This window comes from Falco peregrinus, chromosome 11, assembly GCF_023634155.1.
Source record: "Falco peregrinus isolate bFalPer1 chromosome 11, bFalPer1.pri, whole genome shotgun sequence".
Classification (NCBI taxonomy): domain Eukaryota; kingdom Metazoa; phylum Chordata; class Aves; order Falconiformes; family Falconidae; genus Falco; species Falco peregrinus.
In genome coordinates, this window is record NC_073731.1 from 13641922 (window position 1) to 13654178 (window position 12257).

Sequence of the window (12257 nt, forward strand, 5' to 3'; positions counted from 1 at the left end):
TATCTGTCTACTAGAGAGGAATAAAAAGTGGTGATTATTTCAATCAGTTCAAGAGTCTCTCTAACAGATTGGCACCACATGAGTCACTTTTATAATTTTATGGTAATTTAGATCTCAAGATGAGAAGAAGGATGTACAATACTTGTGACGTTCTCCACCTGCTCCACTTCACGGTTGTGCACATGTATCTCCATCGGGCAATCATGTTTATACTAAAATAAACAACCCCCAAATGTTCTGATTATATACAGGTACAACCTTTTCTGGTATATCTGAAAAGAAGTGCACTTGAGAAACAACGGTATTTAATTGTTGCTTCTAAATCTGGTGGAGTTTTTCCTCCTGATCCTGTGAGGTCTGTTACCTCATCTAATCCTGCAATGGGGCACCACTGAGAAGGAGCCAGAAGCACCTCAGTAAGAGGTGAAAATCAGACCTCACCATAAGAATATTTCTTGTGTATGTCCTAAGCATTTCTCCCCTCAAAGACATCTCTTTTACATCTTTTACTAAACTCCATGTGTCCTGCTGGCTAATACCTTCTATTTTTGTTTGTAATTTTAGATAAGAATGTATGGTTATGATCTCTCCCCAAATGCAATTGTTACCAGGCCAAATGGCAAACATTAGATTTTTCAAGTATTTCAGTGTCTGCAGGCTGTATTTTGGTTGCTCTTCTCTGCATTCTCTGATTCGTCTGCAAAAAAGATGCCTCGAGAAGAGCTGCAGGGCCACTAGTCTCATTAAGAAGGATTACCACCTTCCCCATCTCTTTCATACATTCGGATATGCAGAACTAAAATGACATCAGCTGTTTCTGTTGTCTTGTAGTTAAACTGTTGCTTGCTACTCTTCTGGCATCACTGTTCTTCAAGTTACTTTCCCATCACTAAATAGGTTTCCCCTCCCTCACCTGATACGTGTTTACAATGCGTATTTGCTTCCCAAAGTTGAAACACACTTTGCTCTATCTGGACCATATGATGAGTTTCTGCATATGAATATTCCCAGCCCTATCCAACTAATGTGCTGCATATCCCTGCAAATGCTTCCGAAGTGCTTTTTATCCATTTTTCTCTGAATGTGTGTACATTAGTTGAGAAAGCATCCAGGGCTTGGACTCTATGGATGAAAAAAGCTAGTTAGCACTGAAACTCTTCAGGAAGCCCGAGGTCTGGCTCTACAAGAGATCTGTCCGAGGAAGAGCCCACAGCACTGAATGGAGGTTGCGATGCCCTGTTCATGACCGAGTTCATTTTAGATCAGCTGAACCAGTTTTCTCTCTGCCAGCCTCTGAAGAAGCATTGCACACCAGTACTTCCCCTTGCTGCTGCGTTGCACTGCAAAACCACACTTTCTGGTGGTTGCAAATGGATGGATATGATTAGTAGAAACGTGACACAAATCAAAACATTAAAGGGTTTAGAAAAGCAGGTACAGATTAACACACTAAATTTTCAGGAAACAATGCCAAATGGATACATCAGTAATTTAAATTTTGTGTTGTTGAAACAAAGTAGGAAATACCACAATTACACAAAACCAGTGTTGCAAAGTTGTACATAAAAAAACCAACAAAGACTAAATATATCATAAACATATGGCATGACAGCATCAAAGCACACATGCTCCCTCTTCTCTGTCCTATAGTATTTAACTGTACTATAATCCTACAGTTTTTGTCCCGCCACAATTATTGCTCCTTAGGGCATTAGTAGTGGACAGAGTTAGAGTTGTTCAGGTGTCTGCATTGTCATCATGCTTAATATGTGTTTTGTGCAATAACATTATCCCAAAACTCATGTTTTTCTTGTGTTTAACTCTGGAGGGAATTACCACACCACTGTAGGGTTTTTAAAAATCTGAGCTGCTTGGAAAACTAGAATTTTGATGTTACCCCAACACAACTTTACAAAATCAAGAAAGGTTTATTTGAAGTGACGCAAGACTACCAAGCAGAGAGAATGCTTCTCATTGACATCTGTAATACTTGAAAGTTAACCCAACATGAGCTCCCTTTAATAGCAAATAAGGACATACAAACTAACTATCAAATAATCTTTCAAAAGCCCACATGTAGTCCTTAACTGAGGGGAATGTACAGACTCTGGTAGTAGTACAGGTAGGCTGCACGTAAGAGACAATTTTAATTTTTCTGTTGACTTACTGGTGTAAAGGGCTGCGTTAATGAGGCCAGGGCTATTTTGTTCAAGTACTCGCTTCTCTTGGTGCACTCAGCAGGTGCTGCCTCAGCAGCTAGGCTCCTCGGAAGGCTGTGCCAAGAGGAAGGTCTCATGCCTCGGTGCATGGGGTGGTTATGCAGCCACAGACACTTTAGAGAAGGCCAGCAGCTGGACCAGTTAATGTGTCAATGAAAACTCTCAACACACGTCCCATCTCCATCGTACCGCGCTGGTCTCACACTCAAGTTAATGTTACTGCATTCAAAGCCTCTGCTGAGAAAGAGCAGCAACTGGTTGAGCTACCGAAGCATAAACAACCTGCTTGGTGCATCAACAAGAGTCAGGTAAGCCCAGACTCAATGGTTACATAAAACAACCTTTACTAGTAAACTCTGTCACAAACCAGTCTCTTCAAAAGGACTTTGTTTACATGACTTCAATTAAATTACAACTTTTTATTAAAAAGTTTTAAGCATGTATGTATTTAATTACCATTTTTTCTCTGTCATGAATTAATTTGACATAAAATTCTTTAGGAAAGTTAATATTAAAGTCAAAAGGTCATTGGCAGAATTAATTAGCTCTTCACAAAGACCTACATACTCCAGACTTTGTTAAGGATGTTTATCATAAGTTACCTTGGTTTTAAGTGCAAAGCAGAAATCAAAGTATAAGATGGGGAGCAGCACCTCAGGAATAGATCAAACTTCCACCTTCATTATTGCCACACCAGTATTTTTCCACATAGCACTTTCCACTTGGATCAAAAGGCCGTTTCTAGCACAGGGTCAGCAATATTTCCACTTCACAGCCAAAAAAACCAAGGCATGGTGAGTGCATGACTGTAACTTGCTCAAGGCCATTTGCTAAACCCATACCAGAAGTACAATCCCCATTACTCAGCCGTCAACTCCAGATGCTGGAAATTCCCGTTTCCTTTCCTGTCCATCAAAGGGCGAGAGCCGGTAATCACCTATGCACCGTGCCCGCTGTAACTTCGCTGCTTGCCATAGCTTACCTCTTGCAGGTCCCTGTCTCTGGGGCCAGAACACGAGGGCCAAAGCAGCCTGCCTTCCGCCGGCTTCAGCCAGCCCTCAGCTTAGCATCCTCAGGCAGTCAGTGTTGTTTACCACAGGCAAAAAACCCAGCAACCCACGTATGTCAGACACCGAACCAACCGATTTTATTTCGTACCGATGGGAACCCGAGGACGAACATCTACAGAGTGAGCCGGAACGAAAAGACAAGGCGTCACCACCTGGGCCTTCCCCGGCCTCCTGCCCAGCTCGAAGCAGAGCGGCCTGGCGGGAAAGCAAACGGAGCTCGTGGAGACCAAGGCCCGCTCCACCTCCCCCCGTACCGGGGTCCCTCAGAGGCGGCCACCGCCAGGAAGAGACCCAAGTGCGCACAGGCCGCTCGCCCCCCCGCACACCGGGCTGGCAACGACTAGCCCCTCTCGGGGAGGCGGCTCCCGGCCGTGGGCCTGCGCCTGAGCTCCAGCGGCTCGGACAGGTCCCAGCCCAGGGGGGTGGGGGATGCGGGCCCCCCCAGGCCCCCCCTGCCCCGGGCAGCGAGGAAGGCCCCCGGGGACCCGCCCGCCGCCGACCAACTTCCGCGTCGAAGTCCGTCTACGCATGCGCAACCAGCGCCGGCACCACCACCCCGCCGGTCTTCCCTGGCTGTACCACTCTGTGCCTAACGTGTGGGTAGAGGCGAAAGAAGGACGCGGCGCCAGGGAGCTCTGCAGGCCACAGTCCCCCCAGTCCTTTTCACAAAGAAGCGCGTTGCCTTCTCGAGTCTAGAGGGGCCTTCTCAACCTGCCTTTCTCCTAATTCCCGCCCCCGATCTAACCCGTCTCTCCCCCGGGATGGGCTATGGTATATGCCACTCCCAGCTGATCCGGCGGCTCGGCGAAACCATCCCGCTCAGGGCAGGGGGAGTCAAGGCGCCGGCGGGGGGGGCTCATTGTTGAGTCACGGGCCGAACGGCGGGGGAGGACGGGCGCGTCCCGCTGTGACAGCGGGGTCGTTACGGACACCGGTGGGCGGGAGGGGCCGCCGCAGAGAGCTCCGCGCCGCGTCCCCGTTACCCTGCGGGCCCGACCGGTAGGGCGCGGCCGGACGCCTCCCGCGCTGTCCCCTCCGCTGCCTCCCCAGTGGTCGCGCCCGGCTCCAGCTGACCGGCCTGGAATCCCGGCTGGGAGCCCCGCGCCCCCCCGCCCGCCGCTGCCGCCGCCCCGCGCCCCGGCCCCACCATGGGAGACGCCGGCAGCGAGCGCAGCAAGGCGCCCAGCCTGCCACCGCGCTGCCCCTGCGGCTTCTGGGGGTAAGCGAGGCCCGAGGGTGAGGAGGGGGCTGGGCTGGAGCCGGCTCGGCCCGGCCCGGCGCGGGGAGGGGGGCGGGCGGCGAGGCGAAGGGCGAGGCGGCGGGGGGCCGCGGCCGGCGGGGGCAGGGCCCGGGCCTGGCCTGGCGGGCAGGGTGGCCGGGGCGCCGGGCCAGCTCGCAGCCCTGGGCTCGGGCCTGTCACGGGGGCCGAGCCCGCAGCTCGCCCCGGGGCGGGGGCGGCCGCAGGGGGTGCCCACGGGGGGGAGAGGGGTGTCCCCCCTGCCTCCCGGCGTGTGGCGGGGCGTGCCGGGACGCGGGCGGCGGCGGCTCCTGGTTCGGAGGCAGCGGGTGACCCGGGGGGGGGAGGCAGCCGCGTTGCCCCCGGGGGCGGGAGCGGCCCGGGCACCTCGGCGGCGGCCTTCCCTGCAGCCCGGCGGGGGCAGGCCCGCTCGCCTCCCCAGACACGCAGGTCTCCTGGAGCGGCTGCCCCCCCTGTGGGGCTGCGGGGCGGCGGGCTGCGCTGCGGGGCCTGCCTCGGGCTGCGGGTGAGTGAGGCGGCCCCTGGCTGCCCGGCCGGCCCGGAGCGCGGTGCCTGGCGCGTCCCTGCCCCGCCGCCGCCGCCGGCCGCTCGCTGCTGTGCGCGCAGGGCAGCGTAACTAATGAGGGGAAAGGGCTGAGGACAGAAACACACTTCTGTCTCCACCTTATGAGGGCAGGGAGGTTCACAATAGAGAAGGTCCTTGCTAGCTGTTGGCCGATTCCTCTTTTAGAAAGAGGGAAGTAGGGTCATTCCTGTTTGCCAAAGGTGAAAAAAAAGTAAGCCTGTTCCTTGCTAAACTCACCCCTAGGGTCATTGCTGTTGAAGATGTTTCAATTATTGATTTTTTTTTATTTTATTTTTTTTTTAAATCAGATGTATCATGGCAGATGGTATACTGGCAGATACACAGGATCATAAAGTGTCTCTAATGTATATCACAGGAATATTAGTCCCTAACATTCTTATTTATGGAAAGTTGAAAGAATATGTGACTAAATAGACTTTTGAGAGCCCACCTGAGATTTACACTTGTCTATGATTGTACCTTCTTGGGATTTATGTCATACAATTTAAGGTACTCTGGGGAAGTGGAGACTGATAGAGAAGAGATGCAATAAGAATGAATTAGTGATGTCACTGTGCATTTGTTTGGTTTATTGGAGTGGCAGGATTTTAGATTAAATACTTTTTTTGAGTTATGACAGAAGCCTGAACTGCAACAAATGCCATGGCCCTGCTGGGAGTGGTCTTGGGAGACAGGTTATAAACATACAGTAAATTATTTTGTTTATTTTTGTTTTGGTAGGTTCCTGTATTTAGGAATGTTTTCTGTAATGTAGCGGAAAGCAAGTTGCTGCTATCTCTAATGGAGTGTACTGACTTCTGTAACATGATACTGGTGTGAAAGGAGAGTTGCAGAAAGTTGAAAGTGAACTTTTTCTTTGGCCTGAACTTCTTGGCTAGTTCAGCACGTTGCGATAATGAGAGGAAAATCTGGTGCTTCAAGGATCTGCTTAATGGTGACAGGAGGCTTGCAAGAAAACCCGCTGTCTTTTAAAGCTGCTACTTTTTTCTTTTTTTTCTTTTTTTTCTTTTTTTTCTTTTTTTTTCTTTTTTTCTTTTTTTCTTTTTTTTCTTTTTTTTCTTCTTTTTTTTTTCTTTTTTTTTCTTTTTTTCTTTTTTTTCTTTTTTTTTTTTCCTTTTTTTTTCTTTTAATGTACAGTTTCCCTTGCACAAGCAGCTATCCAAATGGTATTTTTTTGCTTCCCCCCCTTCCTTCAGAGTGTCATCTGTGCAGTAGTGTTTGTTGTAAGATATTTTTGAAAGACAGCACTGTGGAAAAAAAGCTCACCTTCTCTACCAGTACAGTGAATAAACGAATGTTTTTCAGTTTACGTGTCTTTTTGATACATTTTGATACAGAGTGGCAAACTAAGTACCTATTTTGCCCTTAAAAAAACCAAACAAAACCCAACAAAACCCAAAACTCTGTCAGTTTCCAGATCTTGATGGATTGTTGTTTTTTCAGGACTGGAAAATACATAAGTGTCTTCTTGTCCTTATTTACCTAGGCCTTGCTAGTGCTTGAAAAGTTCGGATGGTAAATCCGTGTAGACATGCCCTTCTAGTGAAGTTGCATTGGCAGGAGCGCTTAAGAGGGGTCACAGTTTTATATCAGCTTTCTGAAGAAAGTAAATCGTGATAGCAAAACCACATATGCATCTGAAGTTGGAATTCCACTGCTCTAGATGTCAACTAGGGTTATTACTAGCAACATGTCTTAAGACAGAGTCTTATCTGTGACTTTCATGTCACTTATATGTCTGTCAAGTCACATTTTGGACTAACAGGGCCATATTTGCTCTTTAACGGCAGGACGTTGAAGGCTATGGAAAGTTCTGAAACTTGTAATTTAAATGTAGTATTTACCATGAAATTGGTAGATAAAGTAGCATAGAGGAATAGTGTTGCTTTATCTTTCCCTGTCCCCATCAGTCCAACGGTTGAGAATCCTTTCACAGTTCTCCTTGAGTAAGCCTGAACCATGTAAGTAGCAGGACAACTCAGTGTTGGGGTCAAACAGTAAGGTCTCAATTTTGTCAAGTATAAAAGATGGCATTTTTAAAATATTTTTTATTGAGTTTTATGTAATGCTTAGCCCGGACTGTTTGCAGTAAGATGCATGCTTTCTACAGTAATCCACAGAGATAGGAAACATTAAGGAAAATACTTAAAGAAGCATTAAAATTTAAGTAAGCTGTGGGTTTCTGGGCTAAAACTTGCCTATTGGTGAACAGTGATAGAAATAGCTCCCGAGATACACTTTGATAGTGGTGGCATGTGAAGAGATTACTAAAGACGACTGGTATGTACTATTGCATTAAAGTTGAAGGGATTCGATATTTCTTTTAAAAGGTTTGATTTTATATTAGAAATCAGATCTTGTAGGTCTCAAGAATCTCTAGTGAGTGGAGAACTACTAAACTTTTGATGTTTCAAGATCTAAGAGACTTAAAAATGAATAGCTGAAAGAAGACACTTGACGAGACTGCTCAGAACTTCTGAAACATCTGCGTAAGGTCAATGGCTAACGTTTGCTTACGTTTTGTTGAAGATCATGGAATTCATCCTTAAATCTTCTGCAGACCTACTGTTCTTTTTAGAATGTCCAGCCTGTCGTTTCTGCTCAAGTAAAGTTCAAATGGAGCACAGCACTGAGATCTTTATATTTTACAAAACTATTTCAATTGGGAAACCTCATCTGTATTCATGTTATTTATGAAAAAGCCATACAAATTATTGTTTGGAAATATTTTGCTCCTCTTCCTATTTTTATATCTCAGACTTTAGTCAATGGCAACTGTCTTGGTTTTTATTGGAATAGCCTTAGTATACAAAAATTGGAAAGGGTGAAGTATGCAAGTTGTTGCTTTAGCTTACTTCATCTAGAGTTTATGCTGTGCTTAACTTCTCATTCTTATAATCTCGAAAAATTCTTCTTTTCCTGATTAACAAACCATATAATGTTGGGGTTTTTTCTTAGACCAGTGCATTCCAGAAACCTGTTTCACTTTATGGCACATATAAAATCTTTAACTCTAAGTTAATAAATACATGAAAATATTACTATGTGTATATATTCCAGTTAAGCCATTTTGCTTATTAGAGATTAAGCATGATCCTTTAATGAACTACATGTTGGCAATTCCTCTTTGGCCATTAAAGGACTCCATGAAGGTTTCATTTGTGTGTAGCTCATCAAAGGGCTGGGGCTTTTACTGTTAAAAGGTTAGATGCATAGATGAGACTTGTAAGCTAAAATATTCCTTGGCTAGTAGAAGCGTATACTGTGAAGGAGTATGTCAGAGAGGGTAATACTTTTATGATTTTATTTGTACTGTAGTGACTGCTGCTTATTTTTCTTATGATCCAGACTGACACCATACTATTGCATTCAGTGCCTTAGAACCAGAAAAGAAGGAAATGTGTTAATGGATGTAAAACAAATGAATTCCATTCTTGAAATGGTTGCAGCCAGCAGGAAGTTGATTGAAAACACAGTATGATTAGTTTCATCTCATCTTATTTCTGGCAACTATAAGGTACTGTAGTCAGCTAAAACTGATGGCAATATTGTTTGAGAACATGCCAGCAGGGGTTTTGCAGGATGTTACCATTTGTTCTGCCTTTCTCTGACACTGCATGCATCATATGTGTGATGAGACATTGTGCCCCAAGCATTCTGTGCAGGCCCAATCCAGACTTTCTTTCTGAGTCTGGATTTTCCAGTCACTTATGTATCATCAGGTCCCTGCCATGCTGAGCTGGCTCTTTTCTCAATTTTGTTTACTAAAATTAAACATTTGATCAAATGGTGAATCATTTAACATAAGCATGATTAGTTTGTGACTACATATCACCAAAGTGTGCTTTTAGCTTCTAAACAAATAATGACGACTATATATATGTATGTATGTATGTATGTGCTGTTAAGAAGCTTCTTCTCTGGCTAGCCTTTTCCTTTTTTTGGTGGTTACAGCTGTTCATTCCATATGAGCTCTCTGTCACCGTCCTTTTAATAAGTATTTTCTAATCTCATAGGCTGCGTAGGTCATTGTGAATGCATAATGCCTTTGTAAACCTAAGTTTGATTTACTCACTGTTGAAACCTCACATAGATGTTCCTAAATAAGGCTTGAGTAAACTGTTGAAATGGACCTTTCCTTCTGAGAATTAGTTTTCACTGGGCTTGTATCATGCAGTTCCTTAGCCAGGTTATCACTTAACAGGAGCTTTGGATCAGATGCTGGAATAAGCAATGAATTTGTCAGTTTATGAAAGGCAACATATGTGCTACCAGAGAGGTTATTGGTTATTTGACCTCAGTATTAACTGGCGTCTTTGGGTGAATAGTGAGCAGTGAGGATCAAATAAGTTGCTTTTGGATAGCTGTGTGTGGGTACTACTGTCTGAGGGGGAGGGCTTCTCTACAGGTGTTGATGATCAGAATTGTCAGTTCTTCCCTCTAAAGTGAGAAATCAATTTAAATCAATAAATTAATGGCACTTATGTTTTAGAAAGGCTAATTGTACAAGACCTAACCCTTTTTTTTTTTTTTAAGATAAAAGCTTATTTGTTTTTATTTATTACGAATGTTTATAGGCCATCTATCACAGGAAACTAGTTGGTTGGAACCAGGTAATTAATTTGCCTGCTGTGGTCCTCGTACTCTGTTTTGTTCTTAGGTTAAGACTAAAAATACTTGAACGTTGCATTTTTAGTTTTGTTTTTTTTAATGTTATGCATGGACTTATTTAATGCTCTGTCAAATCCTTGGGTAAAAGAACTGGAATCAGTTTGTAGTTAAAGGCATCATTAACTGCTGTAGCACATCTACTGGTGTGTTGCACAAATAGAAGTGACAAATTATTTAACTGACAAAGAGACTGATGAGGAATTGATTTATTTACAGGTTTTCCTAGGAAATGTTACAGAGGATCATAACGGGCATTGGAGAGACACCAAATGGAATTTCTTGCTTGGATCTTAATTTTTGAAGATACTGAGAATTATGAGACATAGAGAAGCTTTTAGCTGAGGAGGGAGTGGTGGTTGGGAATTGAACTTTGTCATGTTCCCTGCTTGAATAAGAATATGCAGAATAACGAATGCTAATATTTGAGGTTCCTGTGATTGCCCTCAGTCATATACAACTAGAAGAGCAGATAAACTAAAGCCAAAAGATAGATTCCCCTCCCCCCTGCCCCCCCCCCCCCCCCCCCCCCCACTTTTTTGTACAGTGAGTAATTGCCTCTTGCAACCACAGTTGCAAGGTACCATATTCTGGATCAGGGCTGAGGTTTCTATTTGCTGCAGAAGCTTACCTTTAGGAATGGGGGTTATTGGCACTCAAAGTAAAAGCAGATGAACTGGATTTAATACTTTAAATGTAATAAGCTCTTTTCTAGGAATGTGAAAACAATGCTTTCTTTTGCGGTACTTAATACAATAGACAAAACAAAAAGGAGATTTTGTTGTTTAATGAAAACCAGCTGTACTGGATCAGACCAAAGATGCATCCAGCCCTGTTTCTGATTTGGGTGGTAAGTGATGCTGAGGGAATAAGCATAAAGACAGAGAAAGCATGCTGTGATGCTTACCTTGGTACACCTCCTTTGCTTCTGGCAGTCTGGCATAAGGTTGTCTTCTGTTTTATAGATTTATGGCTTAGTAGGTCTTACCTATTTTGTTATGAATTTGCGTAATGACTTTGTGGATGCATATGTACTCTTGACCCTGACAGTGTCCTGCAACAAGTAGTTCCATAATTTAACTGTTTTCTTTATGGGGGGAAAAAAAAAAAGTAATTGATCTTGTTTCCTTTACTCTTGCTGTGTGGTAATTCTAAGGAGTGAATAAATTCAGACAGCTGGTGTATGAGGGTGTTTCATTTAAGAAGATCAAAAAATAGGCCTGCTTGATTAAAAATGTCTGTTCACTCCTTCAGTAAACCAGAATTTGAGAAAACACACACTTGCTTAAACCATGAATTTATTCAAAATCTTTGTATAAAATGTTTTAGAAATACTTTCTCATTGTGGATGGATGCTATGCTAATTATAGACAGATGTAACTAGCACCTTTTAATGTAACTGTAACTTCCTCATCAGTCAGAATGAAATGCAGTGTCATAGCTGCTGCTCCTACAAGTGGAATGAACAAGTAGATTGTGTGCTGCCTTTTGAAGCTTGGAGGAGTTAAAAGTTTGTGTCTAGGTCACCTTCCAGGTTTCTTTTTATCTTCCTGTCAGTCAGTACCTTCTTCGTGTCTTCTGTAAACTGTGATTAGTTGAAGGTATTACGATTTGGGCAGTGCTAATGATTATTCTACAGTTAGTGGTATGAAATATCTGTCTTAATGCTAATCAGTAAAATGTTCAGCTGTGGTATGGTCGCATAGATATGTTGTGTTTTGTATATTGCTCCATTTTGTTGAACATGCTTTAGGTTCTTGAAAGTTTCTAATGCTAAGTCCAGTCTGTAGACAGTTATATTATATATATCAGTTATAGGTATCAGTTTGAAGGAAATACTGTCGCTGTTTTTTATTGCATAAATGTTAACCAATTTAACATCAAATTTCCACAAAAGTGGTAATGTTCTTGCTGCATGTTGGGCTTGAAGAGGTACTGAAGCCTGGAATTGATGAAGCATCATGACCCAGTATTTTCTTTAAGGTTGAAATCAGTGGTGCAAAGCATTAATTCGAGAGAATGATCCCCGATGGATATATTCATAGGAGATGTTTGGTTTTGACTTGAGTACATGCTATGCTAATTATTATTATTGGATTTTAGAATTATTTTAAGTTAGAAGTTGGTGCATATAAATAGAGATAGGCTTTTTTTGAGGCAGTTGGTAGGAATTATGTACATAATATACTTTCTCAGCAAAATATTGCTTATATTCTTTGAAGTTTAAAATGTCACTGTGCTCCTCTATCTCCTCAAATATGCAACCTTGGCTGACTACCTTTGTATCTTAAAATGTTATCACAAATGTCTTGTGAATGTTTTTGGATAGTATTTGGTGTTGGTTATGTTGAAACCCTTATTTAAATCTTGGAGATAAAACTTCTTACTCAGTTTATGCTGGTAAATTACACTGATCTGTTCTCTCCCCCCCCCCCCCCCCCCTTTTTTTTTTTTTC

General features: G+C 43.6%; 1 protein-coding gene across 3 annotated transcripts in view; it reads left to right on the forward strand.

Moving 5' to 3' along the window:
• Nucleotides 1-4325: 4325 nt before the first annotated feature.
• The window catches only part of ZFAND3 (zinc finger AN1-type containing 3), a 145699-nt gene continuing 137767 nt past the window's right edge, over nucleotides 4326-12257 (forward strand). Inside the window, exon 1 of one of the 3 annotated variants that reach the window (XM_055816092.1) lies at nucleotides 4326-4508. In XM_055816092.1, coding sequence (XP_055672067.1) covers nucleotides 4438-4508 — 71 coding nt within the window. In that variant the 5' untranslated portion in view covers nucleotides 4326-4437. Of the gene's footprint in view, nucleotides 4526-12257 lie in introns of all 3 variants that reach the window. The other 2 variants (XM_055816093.1, XM_055816094.1) reach the window with 2 other exon arrangements.